This window comes from Silurus meridionalis, chromosome 14, assembly GCF_014805685.1.
Source record: "Silurus meridionalis isolate SWU-2019-XX chromosome 14, ASM1480568v1, whole genome shotgun sequence".
Lineage (NCBI taxonomy): Eukaryota > Metazoa > Chordata > Actinopteri > Siluriformes > Siluridae > Silurus > Silurus meridionalis.
In genome coordinates this window covers 10,598,437-10,623,960 of record NC_060897.1, presented here as the reverse complement: position 1 = coordinate 10,623,960, position 25,524 = coordinate 10,598,437, and the positions used below count along the sequence as shown (strand labels likewise).

Below are 25,524 nucleotides of genomic sequence, written 5' to 3'. Positions count from 1 at the left end.
AAACTAAATTGTTCAAAGTGAAAAGTGTGTGTGCACATGAGCATAAATATTAACATTTTTGTAGTTACATGCTGGAATGCCCTGTGAATTGACTTAAATAGGCTATATTATTGATAGATGGGACAAAATGAACATTAGTTTGCAAATGTATTTAAATTATGTGAAGAAACAGATACACCATCACATATTTTGTTAATGAGGAAAAAACATCATTAACACACTCAGTAGCTAAGGGCATGGGGCCGAGTTTTTTTCTGTAGTTTGTTCCTAGTGGAGTGCTTCTAATGTTAAGATAAAAATATATTAATTTAGAACACATTCTAAACATGATTATTTAAAAATGAATGTTGTATATTTTAAGTATATATCACATTAAATATATTTTTTCCAATAACAACTGTACCTTACAATTACTAGAGCATAAACCTCCACATAAACTGTTTAATTGCCTACACTAAGCATATGTTGAACATTACTTCGGAAATATTAGCTATTTAAACAAAACCTTTATCCTTTTTTTTCATTTGTGTGACCACTCTGAAGCATCCACTGCTTAAATTAAATAATATAATATTTATAAAACTTGTATAATTTTACTTGGGTACTAATTAATATAAAATCTATATTTTTCAAATATTACTTTTGTAATATATGCATGTATGATTACAATATTAAATTAAAATAAATGATCCCATAATTTCAAGTTAAATACATTTTTGATGTTGGCACACACCATTATATACACCAATCTATACATATGATAAGGATTAAAGCAAGACATTAATACTACTACTAATTATCATCATCATGATCATCATAACTCTTTTATTTAATTCTAAAAAAATATATAATTTATTTACTAACCAACTTACTTACATACAGTAATATGTACATGTTAAACTAGTAAAATGTACCAAAACATGTTTTATAAAATGGTTTTTTTTTTCTGAAGTAGTGTCTCGACTTGGACAGTTCAAATGCTGGAGAAATAGAGTGAAGTGAACAGGAGTAAGAATGGAGACTGGTCCAGGCATTCGCAGCTGCTTAACTCTGATAGGGATCTAAAGCACTTTTCCTGTGTCTTCTTCAGCACACAAAATCAATTTGTATTTATCAGGCTCTCATCCCTCAATACTCCTGTGTATTGAGCAGTGGCCTTTTAGCATGTGCTGCAAGCTGAGCCAGCCATCAATGCGAAAGCGATCCACTGCGCTCTGTACAACAACACAGCTTGCAATATGACTCCGAAATAACGATAAAAGAGTAGAAATATGACAGGACTGTAGTTTTTCTTGGATGCTTTTATGCTGTAATCTAATTTGCATCTTTTTCAAGGGGCAGTACATTCTTTAGCAAAGAAAACACTGTTTCAGTTCAGTACAAATCTGTCTCCATTGTTTGGATCATGTGTCTCTTTCAGTTGGCAGAATGGCAAAAGGACATGTGGGGTTTGAGGTCATTCTTCAGATTTGTGCTGTTTCGCACTCAAAACTTTCTCAACGCTTTGGCTCTCATATAGATGTGTAATCGCCTCTTAAAAAGTCTTATTATGCTGTCATGGAACAGTAGCTGAAAGCAAAACGTTGACCTTTTCTAAAACACTAATGTAGAAACAGCCAGCTAATAGTGTAGATTTGAATAAGCATGTTATTCGCAAATATTTTGTGCAACCTGATTATAACATCAAGCATTTTTTTTTATAATGATCCTACTGTACAAGAATCAAGAATCTTTTACTTTGTTCTTACTTCAACAAATTCTCATAACATACACTTGTGTGCAATTACTGACTGAATAAAATACAGCACCTTGAGCCCAATACCAATTATCACTCCTAATTGATTCCTAGTGATGTAACTAAGCCTTTATTTTTGACTTCCTGACCCTGTTTGTTTAGTTGATCAAGCTTGCCTTTCATCATATTGTCTTAAGTGTTTGCCTCTTTATACATTTGACTCTCTTTGCCTATTGTATTTGTTTGCTCTGCCAATTACATTTACATTTACGGCATTTGGCAGATACCCTTATCCAGAGCAAGTTACAACTAAGCAGTTAAGGGTTAAGGTCTTTAGAGGGTCAATGAATGAGACAGTTTCACATCAAATTAAAATTTCTATAATGTTGATTTAGAAAACAAAGCAAAAGTATTCCAGCCGAATTTAATTAGTGGAAAATAAGATAAATAACAAATATAATGGCCATGATATTGTACACATTGATTTCTGCTGAGAATTATTGAACTTGTTGTACATGCTAATCCTATTTAAACTAGACTAATATGTAAAGTCACTTGTAGACTCCATTTACATTGATTTGCAGAAAACCTGGCCTGAAATACATATAATAAGGGGTAAATAAATCATATTAGTGCAAATACCAGTGCAGTAAACAAGCTGATTTTTCCTCATTCTCAAGTGTTGTAAAATAAGGCCTTTTTTCTGTCTAATGTATACTTTACCATAATGATGGTTTATGTTGAGAGGTTTATTGTAAGGTTAATTTAGCTTGTTTCTTCATCCATGAACAGAAAAGTAATGCAACGTTATGTGCTATGCTGCACAGCATGTGTTAAATGATGCACTGAATGAAAATTACACAAGAGATGATGTTGATCCAAAAACATCATGGACTTTGCAGGTAACAAAAATGAAAAGCGTGTGTGATTTAAGGATGCAAAAAAAAAAAAAAAGAATTGAATAAACATTTCTGTTCTGAAACAGCTAAGGGTGACTATTTTTCAGGTGTGTTTTTTTGCTAGAAAAATATAGATAAATTACTGTTAAAAGAATTTTACAATTCTTAAGCTATTATTTTGTGCTCTACTGAATGTTAATTAGTTTGCATATGGTAGACTGAATAAGTATTTTCCAGCAATTTATTAAAAATTTAACATTTAAAACCTTGAGCTTACAACCACTGCATAACATTTGTATTTATGTTATTTGGCAGACACCCTTATCCAGAGCGATTTCCAATTATCTCATTCATACAACTAAGCAGTTGAGGGATAAGGGCCCAGGAGTGACAGCTTAATAGTGCTGGGATTTAAATCTTGATCAGTGCATGAGCACTGTTTGCTTGTGAAGTTTATTAAGTACTTCCGTTCTAAAAGAAAGTGGCCATTTTAAAACATGCTGTCATAGAGTTGGAGTCTGATGCAAGTGCAGGTAATTTATTAAAGCATACAGAAATTAACTGATCATAAGCAAGAGCTAGGAAACACACAAAAATACTACACACATTAATAACACAGGACAGATGAGAGTAATCAGTGAGACATGTGACCAGGACATGTGATTTGTAGAGCTGCTAGGATATGGAGTACTTGTCAGCCATTTTGTGGCCAAATCCAACTCAGAGGTGACACAAGCCTTCTTTATACACTTTCTATGTTGATGTCCAATAGAGAGATGGTAAGTGCTAAAGAGAGACAATTTTCCCTCAGTATAACACTAGCAACTCCATACATAGACTGGTCGAGTTATAAAACACTCACTACAGCAGCAAAGTCTTTTCCAGATTATTATTATTTTTTGTCAAACAACAAACCAAGAACATTCTGCTGTTTTTCGTGCAACTGCCTCGCTCCTAATTAATACAATGTGAAGCTCATTAAAATGCCATTTACTAGTAGTGCATGAGTGCTAATAGAATTGTAGTTGATTTAACAGCAATGTCTTTAATTTGGGCAGTTAATGAATGTGTTTCCTATGTATTAATTACTTCGAAAGCCCTCCTTCTTGTTGTTCCACAAGAGCTGAAAGCTAAAGCCCTAAAGTCCTAATTGTAATTAATGGTAATTGAGGATAAAGCTGAAATTGAGTATACAGCATAAAGCTCCTGCAACTCCAGTGAATGGTGAATGTCGGGTACAAGTAGTAATCATTTTGCATACTTTCAGATTTGAAATCTACAGACAAAACCCCAGTAAACTACAGTGAACTCAAATTAGGTCAAAGTCTTGGTCCATGAACCCTTCAGGTTTGGAGTTTGTCAAGTCAAGTCAAAAAGCTTTTGTATATAGCAGTGCAATGTTTTTCCTTTTTTAAACCTATTATCTTTGCTTAAACCAGCAGAACCCTCTAAGTATCTGCTTCTTAAATAGAACAAATGCATAAACAGCACTCGGTAAATTGTAAATTGCTGAAATGCGGGCAGACGGTGGCTATAGGGATTAAAAAAAAAACGCTTGTTTCTGTTCCCTCAGCTTGTGCAATTGGAACCGCAGTCAGAGGAAATATCCAAAAGTTCAAGGCTGTTCTCAACCGATCTAGGCACTTTGCTCTTGACTTAAGGGCTACTGGCAGGAGATGTGTCTGAAAGCTTAACACAAACGTCTCAGTGGGGCTGCTCTCTCTTTCCTCCTAACGGTGGCGTCTCACCGAGTTCTGTCTCTAGTGCTTGAAGGCTGCATAATGCTTGGTGATTATGGGGGGAAAAATGCACTGAGTCCGAGGAACCTGCTGGTAATCCTGTCTGAGTGGAAAAATAGCTCACAAATAAAGGCATTTCTGGCATGATTGTAGAAGATAGGCAGTGCCATTATAACACATCACGGTGAACGATTTTTGAGTTTCAAACTGAGAAGCAGGTGTACTGTATTGTTATAAGGAAGTGGAGAAAGAGGAAAGAGGAAGGTTAAAGAATAGATAGAGAAAAAATGAGTGAAAACCCCTTCCATTTCCCCCTTTTCTCCAATGGCAGTTGAGCTGTGCCTTGAAGCATAGCCAGTCACAGCACAGACAATGGCTAAATGTTGTGCAGAAGTGAAGCACAGAGCCTCTTCTGTTTGAACTCCTATTGGAGTCAAGGTACGCATGCTGGAAGGAAAAAAAGTGGTTGGTGGGATCAGATTGCTGTAGGCACAACCTACTGATACATGACCTGATAATCAAAATCCCACCTACATCCTGCATCTATGGTCTCCATGGACTGAAAAGAGGTTTGTGGAGAGGAGAGAGCTAATGATACCTTTTCCCTGAGATATATAAAGCATTTAGCTAATGAGCAGGTTAAACTGTCATCCTACATGCTGATGACTTTGCGAGGTCTTTTGAATTTTAAGACTTTTTTTTAAATAAAAGCTATATGTTTTTTTTTTGCTTGTTTGTTTAAATTGAAACAATTACATTTATATCTGGCTAGCTTGAATTTTCTGAAATAACCCTTTTACACCTGTACCCATAATTATCCAATCATATGAGAGAAGTTGTAATTCATTAAAATTCAGATTTGAGTCATTTAGAAACCATTAATGCACTTTATCACACAACAGCCTCAGAAAATGGTGTGAAAAGCAAAAACATCCACTGAACACCAATTATGTGAGCAGAAACACCTTGTTGATAAAAGAGTTTAGAAAAGAATGGTCAGACTAGTTTAAGCTGACAGTAAGCCTCTGGTAACCCAAATAGAGACTCTTTACAAACACAGTGAGCAGAAAAGCACATATAAATGCACAATATGTCAAACCTTTGGCTACAGTTTGACCCTATGTAAGGTTCTACTTTTACCAGTAAAGAACAAAACATTTGATGCTTTGTGGTTATAGGCTCATATAATATTTGTTGAAGATTGGACAACATTGCCTGTTTTTTTTTCACACAAAGTTTTTACCAATCCCACACACTCCCACAGTAATTATTCATTAGCACCTGCCTGGGGTATTAACCTGAGTTAAATTTTTTCTTTTGTTTGGTTGGGTCCTATGTAATTTTTGTCCCCATGCACAGTGGAATGTCGAAATTAACTGCTCTCTAATTATAATTAGTTTCATTATGTGATTATGAACTAATTACTAACTAATTACTTGTGCAGTTTATCCAGTTAGATCATTAAGGGTTTAACACAAGTTAGACAATTTAAGTAAAAAAGGTTTAAAATCGTGTCTCAAAATATAAAAATGTATGCTGAGCATACTGCATACTTATAAGCACTAATAAGATTAATAGAGCTAATATTACCATTAACATATTAAAACCACTACAAGTACCTGTCTTTACACGCACTATACAAACTAAAGTTTGTGGACACCTGACCGTAAGTTTCGTACTTTTAGAACGTCCTCACTTCCACATTTAGTCCACATTTACTGTTATAATAACTGCCACTCTTCTGGGAAGATGTTCCACGAGATTCTGCACACTTACTAAAACTAAAAATACTTGATTTTTTTTTATTTCTACCATAAACCAGGCTAAGGCTGACATATTCAAAATGCCAGCACCTTGATATTCATTTAATGATTAAACTAAGTGTGGGAGAGACAGTCCTTCACTCTGATATTCAATGCTTCATTTGAATTTATTCATCCACAGCATCAGGCTGATTAAAAAGCTACTGTTAAATGGCATGTCTTAAAGAGGAAACATATTAGATTGATCAGGCCTGCATGTCTTACACTGTTTTACAACAATCCGTGATTAATTGCAAAAACAACACATCATTACTGTAGGTATTGAATCTCCTAGCTCAATGAGATGACAATGACGGTCTGCAATTTTCTTAGTTAAATATAATGCAGAAAATGGTGAGGTGTTTCCTCTGAACCTACGGTAAATAACTTGCAATTACACAGAACGTCAAAGTTACTTGTACAAGTAGCATAAAATCGCTATTTGCACATAGACATGCACCTGTTAGTAATTAGGTTTAAACATGCAAAAGACAACCACAAAATATCCAGCTCAAGACAAAGCACAAAGTGTCAAGAGAGTCAAATGGGTCAAACCAAGCAAGGGCACAGTGTGGGCAGCTCAGTAAATAATTCTGGACGAAAGGCAGGGATAAAAAGAAAAGCCACGATAAAAGATTTATGATTGATTTTAAACTTGAAACCATAAAGAAAAGATAAAAAAGGATTACATTTAGAAAGCTGCTTGAAGTGATGGGAGATGACACAGAGGGGCCATATATTTCAACTGCTGTGTCCAGAATGGAACTGCATGAGTGGAGCATGGAATTAGAGACGAGTCTTGTTGTGGAGAGAAAATGATTCTGTATATTTTTGTGGTGGCCTAGAAAACCCTCAGATGGACAAATGTTTAGACACATTTCTAGTATATACAGTTCAATGCAGACTTTCCTGAAATGCTTGCTTTTTCAACCACAAATACAATTTTTAAAACCTGTTTGCACCGAATATCAAAACAGGAAAAAAAAAAACGCATTGCAGAGTTCCAAGATGCTGCAGTAACCGCTGCATTAATAGCTTAATCTATTTATGGAGAAATAACCTTACTGCAAAAATGAAATGGTTATATATTTAATAAGATGGGAGATCTCACACTAATCATAAGAATTATTTTATTATTTAGAATCAGAATTATTTTATTATTCATGTATATTAATTACATGTGGTCTATGAGGCAAAAGTTACTCTTGGCACCTCAAAGCCTTCTATGTTATAGCAAAAGCCAATCTTCAAGCCAGAATACAGTCACAGTGATATCTGACTGTTTTTCATACCACAAAATTTAGCTAAATTTGCATGCCTGAATATCCATTAAATTGTATTTCAAACTTGAAAGATGCGATGAATAAAATCTATTTCAGATTATTTTATCTTGATGTGGAATTCTTGTGTATTCCAAAATCCCATCAATTCATTAGCACAATCACCATCAATGTATGTAGAACTTTTGACCATCAAACCTAAATGTGGACCTTCCCCAAACTGTTGCCACAAAGTCAGAAACACATGACTATGTAAGATATTTTTATATGTAGAATTACAATTTTCCTGTGTTGGAACTGAGGAGCCCAAATATGGTGAATACTGAATGTTTCAGAAAGACGTAATTTTTGGTGTAGAAGACCCAAATATCCTATGCAGACCCCTGACCTCAACCCCACTGAACATCTTTGAGATAAACTGGAATGCCAACTGCAGAGTCTGACCTCACTAAAGCTTTTGTGACTGAACGAGCAAATCCCCACAGTCACGTTCCAAAACCTAGTGGAAAGCCTTTTCCAGAGGAATGGAGTTTATTATACTGGCAAATAGAGCCAAATTTGTAATTGTTCCCATTAATTCTTGAAACAACACATTAACAAAAAAAAAAATAACTTTAAGTACCACCTAATGGCAGGGGTGTGAAGAAATGTTTTCTTGAACTACATATTGCATTATGGATTATTAAATGGCAGAAACACATTATTTTCATTATTTGTTTCACTTCCTTTTTATAGAATTTAGATACAGTGAGATCTGACAGGTTTACAAAAAACTGTCTTGAAAAGTAACTAAAAAGATAAAGATAATTGACAGGACCATCTGCAAAATGATACAAAAATGATATAATATTTATCTTTAAAACGATATGGAAAGTCAATCCAGCAGTCTCATTTTGGTCTCCATTAATCCGCATTGCCAGATTGTCATCAGCAGTGAGACAGGATTCTGGTCAAACTCTGCTGATTGCTTGGACACACATTTCCCCTTGTTACATACAGTTCAACGGTTTTGGAGTGCAAGAAGCAGACAAGCAAGAGGAAGAGGGAGGAGTGAGACAAAGTAGTCATGCTGAGAACGAGAGAGGATTCCAACCAGTGATACAGAGAGAAAGCTGTTATCGGAACGTGTTTTGACTGCTTGCCATCTTGCAGACACAACCACTGCCAAAGAATGCAGAGTGAAATGAGACAAGGGGAAGCATGAAGACCTTTAAGACGAATAATCAGATCAACTCAACTGGATGGAGTGCAAAACAAAAAAAGAAGTGGCGACATCCAGGAAGCATAGCCATGTTAGTTTCAGCCTAAGCTATGGACCAGATGTCTTCAGCACATTATACAGTGCCTTATTGCTCGGAGAAGCAAGTTATCATCTGTCCATTTGTCTTTTTCTAGTTCATCCAAGCTTCTGCTCCAGCCAGTGTAATGCAGAGTGGCTGAAAGAAAATTATTTGCAACCTCCATGCTAACATAACACGAGTATGCTTAAGTTAGCAAATGCTAATTAATCCTCTCTTTCAAGGACCTAATATTTTATCTTAACATGAATTATTTATCTGTCCACGTATAGCAGCCAAGAGTAAAAAAAAAAATCACACAGGCTCCAAGCAAGTTGATGAAATTTCATTACATTTTATTGCTTCTCCGGCAGCATGTGTTTGGAAAAACCTCACCATTCCACAAAGAGCTGCCAGTACAGCCCGATCTAACAAATTGATGCCTGATTCACCAAGACAATCTATCGTATGCGCCCTAGTTTCCTGGCAGCGAGGGATGCTGCATGTCTCACACATGGAGGAGAGTGCTGTGAATTTGAACCCTGCGCTGTGCGATGGCTAGCTCTCTTTGGCTTGCTGCCGTGCCGTTGGCCACTGCCTCTATGAAGGCTATCTGATTAAGAATATATGGAGTGGAGCAAGTGGAGCATAAGAGAGCGAATGGAGGGAATGCACTGAGAACAGCTTGGAGAGCTGATCTAGAATCAGATCAGTGTTGGCTTCAGAGATGAACGTTCTCAAAGACAGCCATTCTGGTCTTACGGGATTACAATAATAGCGTTTGTCACTTTGTCGACTAGAAGTAGCTCAGATGTAGTTTTGGCATTGTGTCTCATAGACATTCTTGAAATATTGTTCAGCCACATCCTCAGGGGATCCAGACAGATAAGAAATGGAAGAAGAAGAAAAGAGAACAGAGGCATGTCAAGACATGAACAGGCCAAAAAGGTCTACTATAAGACAATAGGCAGGTTTATAAATAAAGGGGACTTATGTGAAAGATACTGAAGCACTTGTTATCATGTTTGAGCGCTAAACAACATTTCTGCTCTTCTCCATAAAATGCTCTGTTCTCTCTAATAAAATTTTATTACAAATATAATCAAATAAATACACTGCCCAGGCATAACATTGTGACATTATAAAATTATGACTGGTGAAGTGAATAACACTGATTATCTCTTCATTAATGCACCTGTTAGTGGTTAGGATACATTAAGCTGCAAGTGAACATTTTGTCCTCAAAGTTGATGTGTTGGAAGCAGGAAAAATTGGCAAGTGTAAGGATTTGAGCGAGTTTGATGAGGGCTGTGACGGCTAGACCACTGGGTCAGAGCATCTCCAAAACTGCAGCTCTTGTGGGGTTTCCTGGTCTGCAGTGGTCAGTCAGTATCTATCAAAAGTGGTCTAAAGAATGAACTGTGGCAGCAAAAAGGGGAACCAACACAATATGAGGCAGGTGGTTATAATGTTATGCCTGGTTAATGTATATTTCATGCATATATTTTCAAAACCAAAATCATGTAAAATCATGTAATGCACACCTAGCCATGGATTATCTGGTCACTTGGTCACTTGCCAGCATTGACAAAACTTAAACTTAATACATTTTTTATTATTATTATTATTATTATTATTATTATTATTATTATTATTATAAAACCAAACAAGATAAAATAGAAATGAAAACAGAGACAGAAAAAAAAACAATTATATATATTTCAATGTTAAGGGAAAATTTGTTATATACACTAAATGGCTAAAAGTATTGGGGCATTCCACTCTTCCAATCATAATATCCATTACCCACTCAAAATTCTAGTGAAATATCTTCCCAGAAGAGTGGAGGTTATTATTAACAGCAAATGGAGACTAAATGTGGATTGACATTGACAATAAAAACTAAACAAAAAAAACACCTTACCACAAACTTTTGTCCATACAGTATAGTGCACCTGTGCATTTTCAGCTGATTCACCCTGTACATAAGTGTAACCGCTAGTATGCCTAAAGATTTTATAGGCATCACGTTAATTTAGAACGGCAATTAAACTGGCTGTGCATAATAACATAAATGCAATTGTTTCCAGATTGCTGTATAATAACCACATTATTAAAAAATAATAAATTTCAGAATTGTACCTTCTGATTTAAATCATACAACCCCATCATTATTTATTTTCTATCATACAAATGGTTAATTCTTTATAAAAAAAATGTGATAGAGGACTTATACTCACATTCTGTTTAAAGTCAGAGTAACACGTTTAATTGTTTTTCATGTTAATATATGTAATGGTATCTTGGCTAATAAAGTTGACTAAATAAAATGTTAACTTGAATAACAGCAGAAAAACAAATTCAGGAACAGCCTTTCTTTCCAGAGGTTCAAAACTGCTTTAAGAGGCAGTGCATTTTTCCCTCAGTGTTTTGCCAGGCTTGTAAGCAGAATGGATTTGGTGAGTTCATCCTAAATCTCTGCAACTGGATTTGATTGTGTGCTCAGCCAAGGCTATAATCCCTTCGCAGAGTGGTTTGAAATCAGACGCCTGTTTAACGGCTGGGATCGTCCTTTCAGCAAAAGACACCAAAGGACTCTCTGTGCACAGCACATTTACCACTCATCTTAAATGGATGTTCAGGTCACATAAGCATATATACATCAAGGTCCAAAAGATCTGGACAGTGGTACACAGGGGTAACCAGAAAGTGAACAATGTGTAGACTTTAAGCTTAAATTAAAAAAATATTGCATCAACCTTTTACCAGTCACACTGTTTTTTTCATAGCCCTTCCAGATTTGAGGGCTCAAAAGTAACTGAACAGTACTTGAAAGCAAATCCTTTGTGGTCAATGACTAAAGTCTGAAACCCAAGAAAATCTGCAAATGCAGAGTTCCTTCTCATGGGACACTTTGCCCAGCCTTTACTGTGGCCTCTTGTGTGTGGGCCAATCTGCTTTCAGATTTGTCTTCAGTAAATGAAAAGCATACTCAGATGACTGGCCGTTTAAGAATATTCCATTTCTTTGCCTTAAGAAACACTTGGGTTTCTTTTACGGAATGTTTGAGGTCATTATACCTCTGTACTGTGAAGCACTATAACAGTCATCAGTTTTGCAGTGATCATACACTAAGTATACACTTATCAGCATTAACATCATCAATAAGCACCTAGTAATCCAGTTTCACTGGCAGCACTTCCTTTTATTCTCCATACAGTTTTTGTACAAGTCAATCTTGATTACATCTATTCAAAGAACCTTGTTCCAGCTTTTTTATAAATGTCTTTTAACAAGTCTATGCTGGACTTTTCTGTTATTGAGTGTTGAAAGTAGTTTGTATGTTGAGGATAACCCCTTTGTATTTACAGTGCTTTCATAAATGTGTCTCTTGATTATAGACATTGACAATGGTACACCTACCTCTACAAGAGTGTTCTTACTTGGATAGTCATTGTGAAGGGGTTTTTCTTCATGAAGAAAAAAATTTCTGTGATCATCTACTTTAGTCTTGAGTGGTCTTCCAGGCCTTTTGGTTTTGCTGAGCTTGCCAGTGCAATTTCTGCCAGTTCTCTGCCTGCTGTCTAATAGGCCTGTTTTTTTTTTGCACCCTAATGAGGGCCTTCTTTAATTCACCTCTTTAGAGCACATAGTGACAGTTCTCAGAAACAACTCCTAAATACATATTTAAATCTTGGAATCCACATCCAGAGGTTTCAGTTCTTTAATTTGTCATGAAAGAAGCAGATAACTGGACACAAGTGGCATTTAAACTGCGTATTAATCGAGTGTCCAATTACTTTTGAGATTGTGACAATCTACAAAAAAAATTCTTAAACAACTATTTCAATATTTGTGTTAAACCTCCATCCTGTTGTGTTAAACAATACCAATCAGATTTTTTTCATTCAGATCTATTTTGATGTTATACAAAGGCAGAATTATGATAATTACACAGGGGACATATACAAGTTGGGGCACATAAGCAAAAAAGGCTGAATTGCATATGTCGGTTGGTGGTTGCATTCCACAACAGCACAATTAAAAAGATTTTGAAGCAGGAAAACACATACAGGTTTTGACAGGTTGACAGCAAAAAAATGAACGCTTGCATTTCATAAGCACTTCACATTCATTAACAATGTAATGCCTAATTTGTTTAGCATTTCATGAAGTTCTTTCCACTTCTTAAATGTACAGATGCTTCAGCATTGAACCAGAGACAGCATGACATTTTGGTGAAGCAGACACAGTTAAGCTTCCTGGTCCTCTAGTGAGCACTGACTCATGGGCGAATGAATATATTTGTGCTCATGGAGGAAGTGGGAATGTTACATGGAGCTGATGCAATCCCACAACAATTTTAGGTTTCAGATGGCTTTCTGAAAGTTACCATTGGGGGAAACTTCAGTTCCCAAAAGTGTTTTTTTGTGGGTGGAGTGTTTTTACAAAAAGAGATTTTTACATTCACAATGAGATCATATGTGTCTCAAAACACTGATTGTGGTTTTGTGTGATTGAAATACAATGCACCTTCCAAACACATTGGAACCCTGTCCACTGTCAGATGCAGAGTTTTGTCCAGTAATTTGATTGGTTAAGCGGCATTCCGCAAGAGCTGATATTCGGTATAACGGAACTTCAGTAGTATAGCTCATCATTTGTAGCTACTTGTCTGTGTTGTCTGTGTGCTAAAGAAAAAAAAAATCAAATTCCAGCAAAAGCTCATTACATTAAAACTGTTACTACACATACTATATGACTGTCAATCAGTCTATGCGGCGCATGGCAACTTGCAACACTCCTTCCAGCTGTGGCTAAAATGCTATTTACTCAATATTAATGTCGTTTATAGAACTGCTGCATGAAAGCAATATCATATTCGCATCATGTTGTTTTACTGCTGTGGCTGAGATTTTAACTCATAACCTTTGAATCCAGGCTGCCACTGCTGAATCCTGGAGGCTCTTAACTTCATAGCTGCTCAGTTATATGAATGAGATAAATGTAAGTCACTCTGGATAAGGGCGTCTGCCAAATGCCATAAATGTAAATGCAAATGAATGTACTTAATCAGCAAATATTAAGTTTAACACAGACACAAGGTTTTTCTAAATACTCGATTCTGATTTTGCACTGCCTATTAACAATTGCATCAAAATATACTGTTACAGTTGCATATGAAGTAAGACAGCAGATATGGATGCACCTCTTTATCTATCTCTGTCTAATAACTGTTTATGAAAACAAATGTAACCTAATTGCACTACTTTATCCCTATGTATCATTTAGAGTGGGCAGAAATATCTGCTGCAATAACTAACAAAAACTAGCCATTATTTTTATTCTTTCTGTCAAAATTTTGCACAAAGAACACCAATGATTGATTTAACTTGTCAGTGCAGGCAGATGACAATAATATAAGTGGGATATCCACAGCTAGGTGTGCATTACATGATTTTAACATACTCCAAAGAGGCATTCACATCAGGTGGTCCTTTACTGCTAGGTGGTTATTTGGTACATCATGCATTGTAAAAAATAAAAAATAAAATAAACCAAGGGAGAAATTATATTTTTTGAATGATACACCTTATACTTCTCAGGACCTGTTGAATGTATACTGTTAATATTTAAAACCACTTTATTTAGGATCAATGGAAAACTAAGCATAATATGGGATTACTATGCTGGATGCGCTACAGTCAATCACGTGGTGTTACTCGGGCACAATCACAGAAAAAGAAAACAGCATAGCCAATCTACCTACCAGCATATTTTTGGGTGATACAAAGAAACCCACACAGGCATAAAAAAAGTATCCAGAAAGTATCATCAGAAAAGAACTGGAGCTGTGCAGATGCAATACTACCTGCTCTACTGTCATACTACCTGAGATACTTACTGAACTTACTACTAATGTAGTCTCTGTTGTTTTTGTAAAAGTACCTAAAATGAGAAGCCAGTAGAACTTTTGCTTTATGTAGAAAAGGGATTCAATTCATAGTTAAATCATCAGCCTAAATTCTGTTAAAAGCACTGGTAATTAATTCTGAGAAATATCTAATCATGTAATTATGGAAGCCCAAATTAGTTGTTTCATTTTTTATTTTTTTTTTACTTTTTATAGACAAATTCTTTCTCACACATGATTCTAACATAGAGGTGTAAACGTGCAACTGAACCATTATGTGCTAGTTTATCTCTTCCGCTTCGCATGGTGAGGGGTCCCCTGCAGCAGTGGGCATTATTTCCCTCTCTACATCCCTGCAGGCAGATTTGCATCCAGCTCAAAGCAATGAAACATCAAAAGAGGCTTTGATGCGCTGTGCTGCTGCACTGGAGCAGACAGAGAGAAAGAGAGTGAGGCTTCAACGCTATCAGCCTGGATTCCGACAGTTATTTGGCTCTTTTAAAGACCTACCAAAATCTATAGCTTGCACTGAGCACCAGAAAGAAAGATGAGAGCAAAGCTTGGACAGGGGAAATACCTGTGGACCCCGTCCATTCATACCAACAAAGCAATGTGGGTAGTGTGAAAAGCTTGATAGTGTGAACATGCAGAATGGAATGAAGCCCAAAAGACTTAACTGCTCAAACCATGTTTCTTTTTTGATGGAAGCAAAAGCACTGGATTATGCCAGATTTTGCTGGCTGACAGAATTTGTTTACTTCTTAAACACTGTTTATTTCACATTTGAGGTGTAATGACTCTACTATGCAAGATATGCCACAACAAGTATCTTGATCATGTTTAATTGCTATTTTCATTACAGATGCACTAGCAAAAAGAAAAGAAAATAGATAGTATTTCAAATAAATACATGTCTGGGTTTGGTTAATCTTTTTGTATTTTTCTTTATATTACCTAATCCATTCAGGTCACATATGTTTTGCAATTTCTGCTTAGGTGTATTTTTGCATGGTTGAAATTCTCTGATTCGATTATAAGCTCACCTTCTGAATCAGTTTACAGCTTGTACTATAAACTGTGCACTACCAGCCTATGTTTCCATTAACCCATTTTTCAAAAAGTATTCCACAATTCCTATTAGCACTAGCAGCGTTAGTTTTCTGTGATTTATAAATGCAAGCAAACGTGTGATATAGACCATCTTAACTGCTTTGTACAAAAGAAGAGTTTTCCTCATGTCTAATCTCTCCTGTTCTATCATGCATTTAGATGACACATGGATTTGATCTAAAATGGATTGTAAAGTTTTGCACAAACTTGTAGAGGTCGTGCCAGCTCGGGTTTGAGCACACTGTAATTGAAGTAAAAAGAGGACTTGTGCTCTCAGGGTTTTTTTTAACCGACCCAGTGTCTATTGATCCTCTGAATTCGGTCAAACTACTGAAATATTAGGCTCATTAATTAAAATATGTAGAATATAGTAGTATTTTGGCTCCTGTAGCAATAGAGCTATAATTTTTAGTTTCAATTATCATTATTTCTAAGATACTAGATTTTGGATTATTGCGGATTGGCTTTAATCCAGTCAAAAGAGGGTTCAGGAGGGAAATCAGAAGGTCAGTGATAAAATTCAATTATCACCAAGCTACCTCTGCTGGGACCTTGATTAAGGTCCTTAATCCTCATTTGCTCAGTTGTATAGCTGTAATTTATGTATAAGTCTGTAATCTGGATAAGGGTGTCTGCCAAATATTGTAAATATAAATGCCAGTAGAAAAGACCAGTCAAAGAGATTAATAAGTAAAAGAACTCTATAATGAATATAATAACTTTGATAATGATGAGATTAATTTATACCCCTGTAACAAAATCATTTGGGGTCTTCGAGCTACACTGGTCTAACCTTATTAAGTTTCCCAACAAACTTCCACAGAAAATTTTTATCAGTCATTTGAACCTAATATCCCAGGTATTAAGGTACTTTCAGACATGCAACAATATTTTATCAGCAGGTTCATGTGCGCTCTACTGTCTACACTCACATTGGAAGTCACTACAGCAAGTTGATCCTTATTTGTATAACGTTAAACGTTAGTCAATGTTGTCACATCACTGAGCATGCCCACATCTAGTCATCAATGGCTGCTGTCACTCATGTTGCAGGAAGACCTGAGATCTGGTTGAAAATATAGTCACTGCCCGTCACTTAATTAATGCTACTACTACTCTCATTATTGTAATCTAATTAATTATTGTAGTGTAATTATTGTTATTATAGTAATAATTGTATGACCACATTTGCTTGTTTGTAATTGCTTTGTGTTTGTCCATCACTTATTAATTAGTAAAAGTTTTACATCTCCTTACAACCTCATCATTCCTTATTTATTGTTACAGCACCGTTTATCAGAATTTGAACCTACCATTTAAGTTTGAAACAAATAAGCACATCTCCTACACATTTCAGGGTTAAATTTGTGAAAGTGCTTTTGTGGACAATTTCATGTAAAGAAAAAAAAAAAAACGTAAGAGACATCTGGATACAACACTAACACTGTTAGATAATCATTAAATGTTTTTTGAGATTGGCACTTTGGAACCTGGAATGTAATTTAATTAAATTGTTAAAGTAATTGGGAAAGGAAAAAACATCAGCTCTTCTACACTGCAGAATGTTAGAAAACACAATACATTGATGGTCCAATTCCTCTGATGAGGTGCAATCAAATAAAATTGGCTTGACAGTCTCTGGGAAAAGGAAATCAAGCATCCGTGAGCAATTATTTGATCACGAGAGAGAAAGGTGGCAGCTCGGTCTCAGCTGTGGGAGTCTTGAATCATTCAGCATGGTTTTATTTGCTGCTACTGCTTCTGCTGGCAAACATCCCCAAGAGTTCCTGATGGCTCCTCTGTGGTTTTAATTAACATGTAAGCCTGGCAATGTTAATTAAAAACAAACTGATCATTACCCACCAGGAAATATTATACGGACACTTCAGCAGATCTAAACATTGGGAGCTGATATGGCTTTGCAAAAGACATGAGGAGAGCTTTTATTTTTTATTACTGTGCTTAGCACTATTTAGATGCATGTTTTATTCGTTATGGAGGAACAATTGACTACTTTACTTGATTTAGTTCTGTTTAAAACTTTTAGGGAACACAGTGTATATCTGGATTCTAGGAACAGTGTTACATAATTGTGGAGAAAATGGACAGAGGCTTCTTCAGAGGTTTCACTCACCATGGAAGTTGGGCAAAACCACTGAATAAACACACTAAGCTACAAAACCTGTGATTGAAGCATTCATACACAGCTGCCAATGCAAAATTGCAGGCTTTTATCATCTTTCAAACCATGCACACAACATTTTAAGTATCCTATATCCTTAACAGACACCTATCCAGAGTAACTTACAACTGAGCAGTTAGGGCTTAAGGGCCTTGCTTAAGGGCCCTGCAGTGGCAGCTTGGTGGAGCTGGTATTTGACATTTTAACTTTTTTATCTAGAGTCAAATACCTTAACCACTAAGCTTCCCCCTCCCAATATCTTACATTTGCATTTATTTCATTTTGACAGAACAAATTACAATTACAGTATCTCAGTTATACAGCTGAGCTGAGGGTTAAGGGCTGTACTCAATGACCCAGCAGAGGCAGCTAAGTAGTGCTGGGATTTGAACCCATGACCTTCGGATCGGTAGTGCAACATCTTATCAACCCAGTAGCATAATTGTCCAGTTGTATGTTTTCTTTACATTTGCTTGAGACCTTATTGTTTATTTGTGAGCATTGGAGGTTTTGATAAAAGGTTTTTGGGATAATGACTATACATACAGTAAAGCAGTAATCTTATATCTTTATGGGATATAAATACATAGCCTGTCTGATCAGGGCTGTGAGACTTAATGATATAATGTTAATAGTGTAATAAATAGTGGTACAATAGATTTTTCAGATGCATCACAAATATAATCAATGTCCTAATTTGGATTTGTACTTTATTTTATTATACCTTCTTTTCAGTAAAAATCAGTGGTTCTTCCCCACACTGTTAGCACAAAGAGCCACATAATTGTGTAGGAAGTCTCAGGATGCATTAGTATTCAATTTTCCCTTCAATTGAACTAGAAGACCCAAACCTGTTTCAGCATGACAATACACCTGTGTACAATGCAAGCACCATAATGATGGGTTGGAGTGAAAAATCTTGTGTGGTCTGCTCTAGAGCACTGACCTCAACTCTATTGAACACCTTTGAGATAATTTGTAATGCTGACTGCACCCCAGGCCTCCTTACCTACATCACTACCAGACTTCTAGTGGAACATCTTCCCAGAACAGTGGCAATTATACATATGAATATTAGGCTAAGCTGTCCACAAATGTTTGTCTATTATATATAACACTTTGATTAGACAGAAGCAGAGGTTTGAACCTTATAAACAAATTGAGAATATAACAGCATATTTTTAGCTTAAGGTTAAAGTTTTTCCTCTACATAAAACAGCGGGCTTATGAAATATGTTTGCTGCCTCGGCTAAGAAACCTGAGGTTCTCCTAATCACATTGTATTATGGATGATAAATCTGAAATTCTTGTGCCACTTACTTCATCGGCTTGAAGAGAGCTTGGCCATAATTCTGAAATGTCATGATGAGTTTTAGCTGAGTGCCACCAGACTTCATAGCTGTGGGAAGAGAGAACCACTTTTTTATCTTGGGTCTTTAGAGGCGAGACAAGAAAATTCATCACAGTTTATTTAACACACACACACACACACACACACACACACACACACACACACACACACACGAGTAATGCCTAATGCAGTGTTTTCCCATACATACTGTAAGAAATACTTTGGCGATGTGCCCAGGTATACTGACAAGCTCTCACATATAGGTCCTACCATTAAAACAAATTATTTATTAATCCATGCTGAGAAATGACACCGTGGCACAGTTCGTGTATAAGAAGAGCTCCTAATATTCAAGCGCGTTTCCTTTTTTTTACTATGAGGCCATAACAATGCATATGACCCTTACAACAATTACGAACAAAAACAACAGTGCACAACAGAATGCAGTTATGTTGAGTATAAAACGGTATCATGGATTTCATAATGCAGTAAATTAAATAGTGTACAATTATATTCTTTACAAGGCATAATGCATCTTGCATTACATTCAACTACTCGTATTAAACTGCTTTATTGTAGACATGCAACATATTTTTAAATCGCTGAACTAGATGTCGATTTCTAGTTGCCAAAAATATACAGCGACAACGCTAACTCTTCGTCTTTAAAGGGGAACTGAGGACATTTCCAAAGTCATTGATGCATTTCCAAATGTATGTTTATCAGTGGTTTGCATGTGAGCCATGATTTGATTTTGAGTGTAATACGTGAATATTTAGAATTTTGCCCATACAGTATAAGAAAGTTGTACTAAACATACAATAAGCATAAACAAATCCTTCATCTTTGTTCAGCCATATGTCCAGGAATGACAACTGAAGCTAGAAAATTAAAGAAATAGTAATTATAATGTAAAAGTGTAATTGTTTTAATAAAAATAAAGAGAAAATAATGATTAAACTATTTAAGTGGTACCTGTCAGTTACAACAGCCCGATTTAGAGGTAAGAGAGAGTATAAATATAGACCTGGAGATGCTATTACACCTTATATTGAGGTTACTATGATTATGGAAGAAATAGTCTTTTAACAAGTTATATGTCATACTGTATTGATTTGTCATATCTTTTATAATGCATCTGTAAAAACATACTTCCCATCCTCCCCCTGCCTTCCCATTTTTCCCTGCCATACGTCCTCCTCCTGCATCACGTCCTCCCTTGCCTCCCCATGCCTGCCTCATGTCCACCCCCGTGCCTTACATCCTGCTCCTGGGAAACACTGTTAACTTTTCTTACTGAGTTTCTTCTATATCTTCTATTCATCTATAAATCTTTTTCACTGTATATTTACACAATCTCCAAGAGTGACACTTTATGGCTTGGCAAACAAACATATAATATATAATACCAGACATAAAAACAAACATATTATACCAGACACAGATAAGCAATGATCTTTTTACATCATCTCAAGTTCTTTCATTTTTTAATTTTTTTTTTTTTTTGTGGGCGAAACACTAACAATAACACCTATAAGTTTTCAACAGTGTGAAAAAATAATGTTATAAGCATCTGATAAATCCAGCTATGTTCCTGTGATGTGATGGAAAAGGTGTCAAAGATCTTGTTAAAATCCAGGTGGTATGTATAGTGATACACAAAAACTGCAATCTCTATGACAGACAGAACAGATACAGAACACTCAGCTAAAGAACTATATACTTGTGCAACTAGAAGAAAAAAAAATACATACATAGATTCCAGTCCTATCAGGTACAGTAGAAACAAAATCACAAAAGCCCTAAAGTATGTAGGGTCTACAAAATTGATAAAACAAAAGATATTTTATTGTGAATAATTTTTTGTGTGCTTTTTTATTACGGACATGAAGAGAAAGATTTTTCCAAACCAAACAACTTATCAGCCAAAATAGGAACAAAAAATACTTACTAATTAAACAAAAGTAAAAAATAAAGTAAAATGATGAATAACCTACATAATAAAATGAAATGACCCTACATTGCTAAATTCACTATGGGTTTTCCACCTGTCTGCATTTCTTTAGCATTCTGAACCAGCTTCTTTCTGGTAGCACATAGAAAAAAATGTCGACAGTGATTAAAAAACAGTCCAGTGTACACCTCTAATTTCATGTTCTTGTTAACCCTCTTTTTGTCTTGAATATAGTTTCAAACTGCTCTTTGTCTTTGTTTGGCTTTTCTATTTAAGTAGTTTTTTATATTGCCTTTAGTTTATCCATCCAGCAACAGTTAGCTGGAATGGTCTCTTGTTTTAGCTCAAGTACCCAAAGCCTTATTATTTGCTGCTAGCCTGTCATTTCAGCTTGTTATCGTTGACCTGCATGCATTCACCTTGGCCTGCATTCTGACCCCTGCGATAAATGCTGACAATGATCCTGGCAACCCATTAATAAATCTCTGTGCATACATACACGCCTCTCATGTGTGTCTTCTGTTTTTAGACAAAGCTTTTATGGCACAAACCATTCTGATTATCTGTCAGAATTCACAGACAAAAGTTTTTTCTTTTCTAAATGCATTTTATGGCAGCTTTAATGGCCTGGCAGATTTAATGGCCTGGCTTTCACTAGCTTTGCTTATCTTTCATTGTGTGCTTTATATAAAGAAAGCAATCAATTTTTTTATATTGTACACAGCTGTAAAATGTGGCATCCTTTAGCTGTAGGTGCTCACAAAGAATTCAGACTTACCGCAATAGTCCTGTTTCCTTTCAATAGATCTTAGGCTATATCCCTTCTGTGAGTAGAATGTGAGCTTTCCAGCATCAAGGATTTTCACACTAAAGGCTGTGCAGTGAAATCAGTGAAATTTTTTTTTTTTTTACTGCAGGTGGCCTTGAGTATTATCTATATTGATCCTTATATAATATTTTAAATAATTATATTAAAAAAATCTCAATTCTAATCTTTCAAAATATTTTTGGTAATATCTATCCTGGTTATTGGATTGGTGCTATTGGTGCCATACCCTGTATGCTGTTTACACATGGTAGATGTTACTGAATGTTTACCATCACTTGCTCGTTAAGTCGTAATGCCATAAATGACATATTTATATTATGCTTATGCATTAACAGAACTGACTGGTGTCATGGACTGGCGTGCTGTTCAAGATGAGATCTTGAGATAAGCTTCGGATCGACTTGAACCCTCACCAGGACACCAAATATGGATAAGGAATGGATAAGTAAATATCTTTTATCTGACTACATCTATGCTGTAACAGAGACCATGTGTTTTATCAGCACCACTGCCAATTCAGCTACCCCCCAGACACAAGCTTATGAAGTAGTACAGAGTAAGGTTTAAAATCCATGAGCCTGGGACAGTTTTACTGGCCTGTCAAAGTGTTGACGGCCCTGACTGATTCATGCTGGACTGTAAACAACAAGCCACATCAGCATCCACCGTGCAGCAGGGCTAAGAGGGAGTAGCGATAGATGAACAGAGATTAGGCTGTCTTTCAACTAAGTACATGGCTTTTATGTTGAAACTGTGCTCGCTGACTGCTGCAAACACACCCATATTTCCATCCATCCTTGTGTGTAAATGACTGGTGTAACGCAATGCCGCTTTCTGATTATTTGGTAACTGTTTGGTGCTGCAAATATCTGTTTTTGTATTTTATAGCTGGTGTGGCTTAATTAGAAACCTTTTTTTAGTGTGTTTCCAATTCATATATTTATTTGTTATTTAATTGCTCAGAATTTCTATAAATGTTCTCTGTCAAAGGACACATTGCATATCTTATCTCTTACTGATATCACAGACACTAGTGGTGGCCTGTATGACAATATAACAAGTAAAAAGTCATATTTACTGTATTTGATTCCATTCCTGATGCAAGTGTTTAAAAATAAACAAGAATGTTCTTAAAAGATACAATACCCATTAATATCTCAGAAAAGGTGTGCTGAGATAATATATCACAATATAAGTATTATTATATTACATTATTACAATATATACAAACATAAAAATGTGTATACGTTTGTGTGTGTGTGTGTGTGTGTGTGTGTGTGTGTGTGTGTGTGTGTGTATATGTATATATGAATTGATGAAAATATATCGATAATTTTCGTTGATCTGAGCTCACCTACGCTTGTGATCTTCTGGGCTTGCAGGTCTTTGAGCAGAGCCTCCATTACAGGGTTGTGCCTGGAGTAAAGCTCATAACGATTAATCCCAATGTGGAAACGAAGCCAGTTGGGATATGACTCAGCAGCGGCCTCCCCGGTCGGGTTGTACTCCTCTTCCTCATTTCCCTCATGATGCCTAAAAAGTTAAGGACAGCGCAGACCATCAGACTCCATACAATAATGCAATGACTAACATTAGACCATAAAAAAAAAAAAATAAGTTAACTAATATCCAAATCGTCAATAAAATACAAGCATCAAGAAACAGTAAGAAAGCAGGGCATATATGAGCACCATCAATGTTTTATAGGCTACATTAGTTATGCTCAAATTAAAATCTATTTTTATTTAAAAATTTCACTCTTACCATTAGTAACCATTACAACCAAAGTCCCTAAAATGCCAGCCGAGACAAAATCAAAAGTCAACATTGATCCAAGTGTGGTGGACAAGCCTGTATTACTAAACTGCAGAACAGGTGCACTTTGAGTAACGTAATTTCTAGCTCGTTTACAAAAGCAACACAACATTTAAGCTAATTCTCAAAGTAATTTCCTCGAAAGTTCGTCTTTAAATTAAGCACCTGCCAAAACAGTAAATCTAGTTATTACTCTTATACACTTTGTTAAACTTTGTATTTATTATTTATAAATCAGAACATGAGTAAATAAATATGTTTGTTAAATAGGTCTACATTTAAAACCAAGCCTCATATGCTCAAATTGTACATGAGATTACAACAAGACATCACTGGCTAAAAGTCTACATCTACCTTAAACTCTTACATTTAACCTAGGCTGGGGCGTTGCATGAAGATCCAATGGTCAGTCTGTTGGGTCACTACCATATTATAGTAACCTAATAATAATTATATATAGATTTGATTGTAATTTTTCAGCCTTCCGCTGCAATACATCACCACAGTGATCTCTGGCTGTGGTTTTCTTTTTCTGTAGATTACTGAGGATGATTCATGTAAGAAGTTAACAGCACAATATTGGAATTTCAAACATGAATTTTCTTTCAATATAGTCATAGATAGTGGGCATTCTTTCTTTCAGCTTTGTATCTGATCACTTTATTCAGTTTAATTCTGCTTTCATAGCTAGACCCTTTTATATTAAAGAATGTGGAAAAAAATATATGTCCCATATGAGAATTTTGTTCATATTGCAGAGAAATGAACAATAATTTTAACACATGAGTTACAGATTCACTTTTTTGTCATGGTGATCATAAAGTTACACTTTCTCAGATGGCAAATCGTTTAGGGTCAGAGCTTTTGGCAGAGAAAAATACTAGAATAATTTCTGATGCATGTAATATATTGCACCTGAGACCTGAGATGTTATAACATGATTTTGAAAATAATACAGGTTATAGAGTTGTGGCCTCATTTATGCTGTCAAAAGAAAAGTAGGTCATATGATCAGTAAAGCAGTGACTAAGTAGATTATATTGCTTCGGGTGACTGTGTTCGGCATTCATCATTCTGTCCTTGCAACATCCCCTAATGACACTGACAGCTAGTGTTTTAAAGAATCAAAGGGGAACGTCATGGAATGAATATATATATATATATATATATATATATATATATATATATATATATATATATATATATATATATATATATATATATATATATATATATATATATATATATATATATATATATATATATATATATAAATATATATACACACACACACACACACACATATATATATATATATATATATATATATATATATATATATATATATATATATATATATATATATATATATAAAATTGATTATGTTGATTATTGTACACTAGTAGACCATCATATACACACACACACACACACACACACACACACACACACACACACACACACACACACACACATATATATATATATATATATATATATATATATATATATATATAATAATAATTAATAGCACTAAAAAATGTGTCAATCTGTATCCTTTACCTAGGAATGTGCATCTGGTGTACTTTTAAAGATTGAGTAAGGGTCTAAACTATTTAGTCCATTTATTTATTTAT

General features: G+C 35.3%; 1 protein-coding gene across 1 annotated transcript in view; it reads right to left on the bottom strand.

Annotated features, from left to right (window-relative positions):
• Positions 1-25,524, bottom strand: part of fam20ca (FAM20C golgi associated secretory pathway kinase a) — a 48,849-nt gene that overhangs the window by 21,371 nt on the left and 1,954 nt on the right. Inside the window, exons 2-3 of the mRNA XM_046866700.1 lie at positions 23,427-23,605; positions 19,259-19,337 (exon numbers count right to left, since the gene is read on the bottom strand). Coding sequence (XP_046722656.1) covers positions 19,259-19,337; positions 23,427-23,605 — 258 coding nt within the window. The remainder of the gene's footprint in view (positions 1-19,258; positions 19,338-23,426; positions 23,606-25,524) is intronic.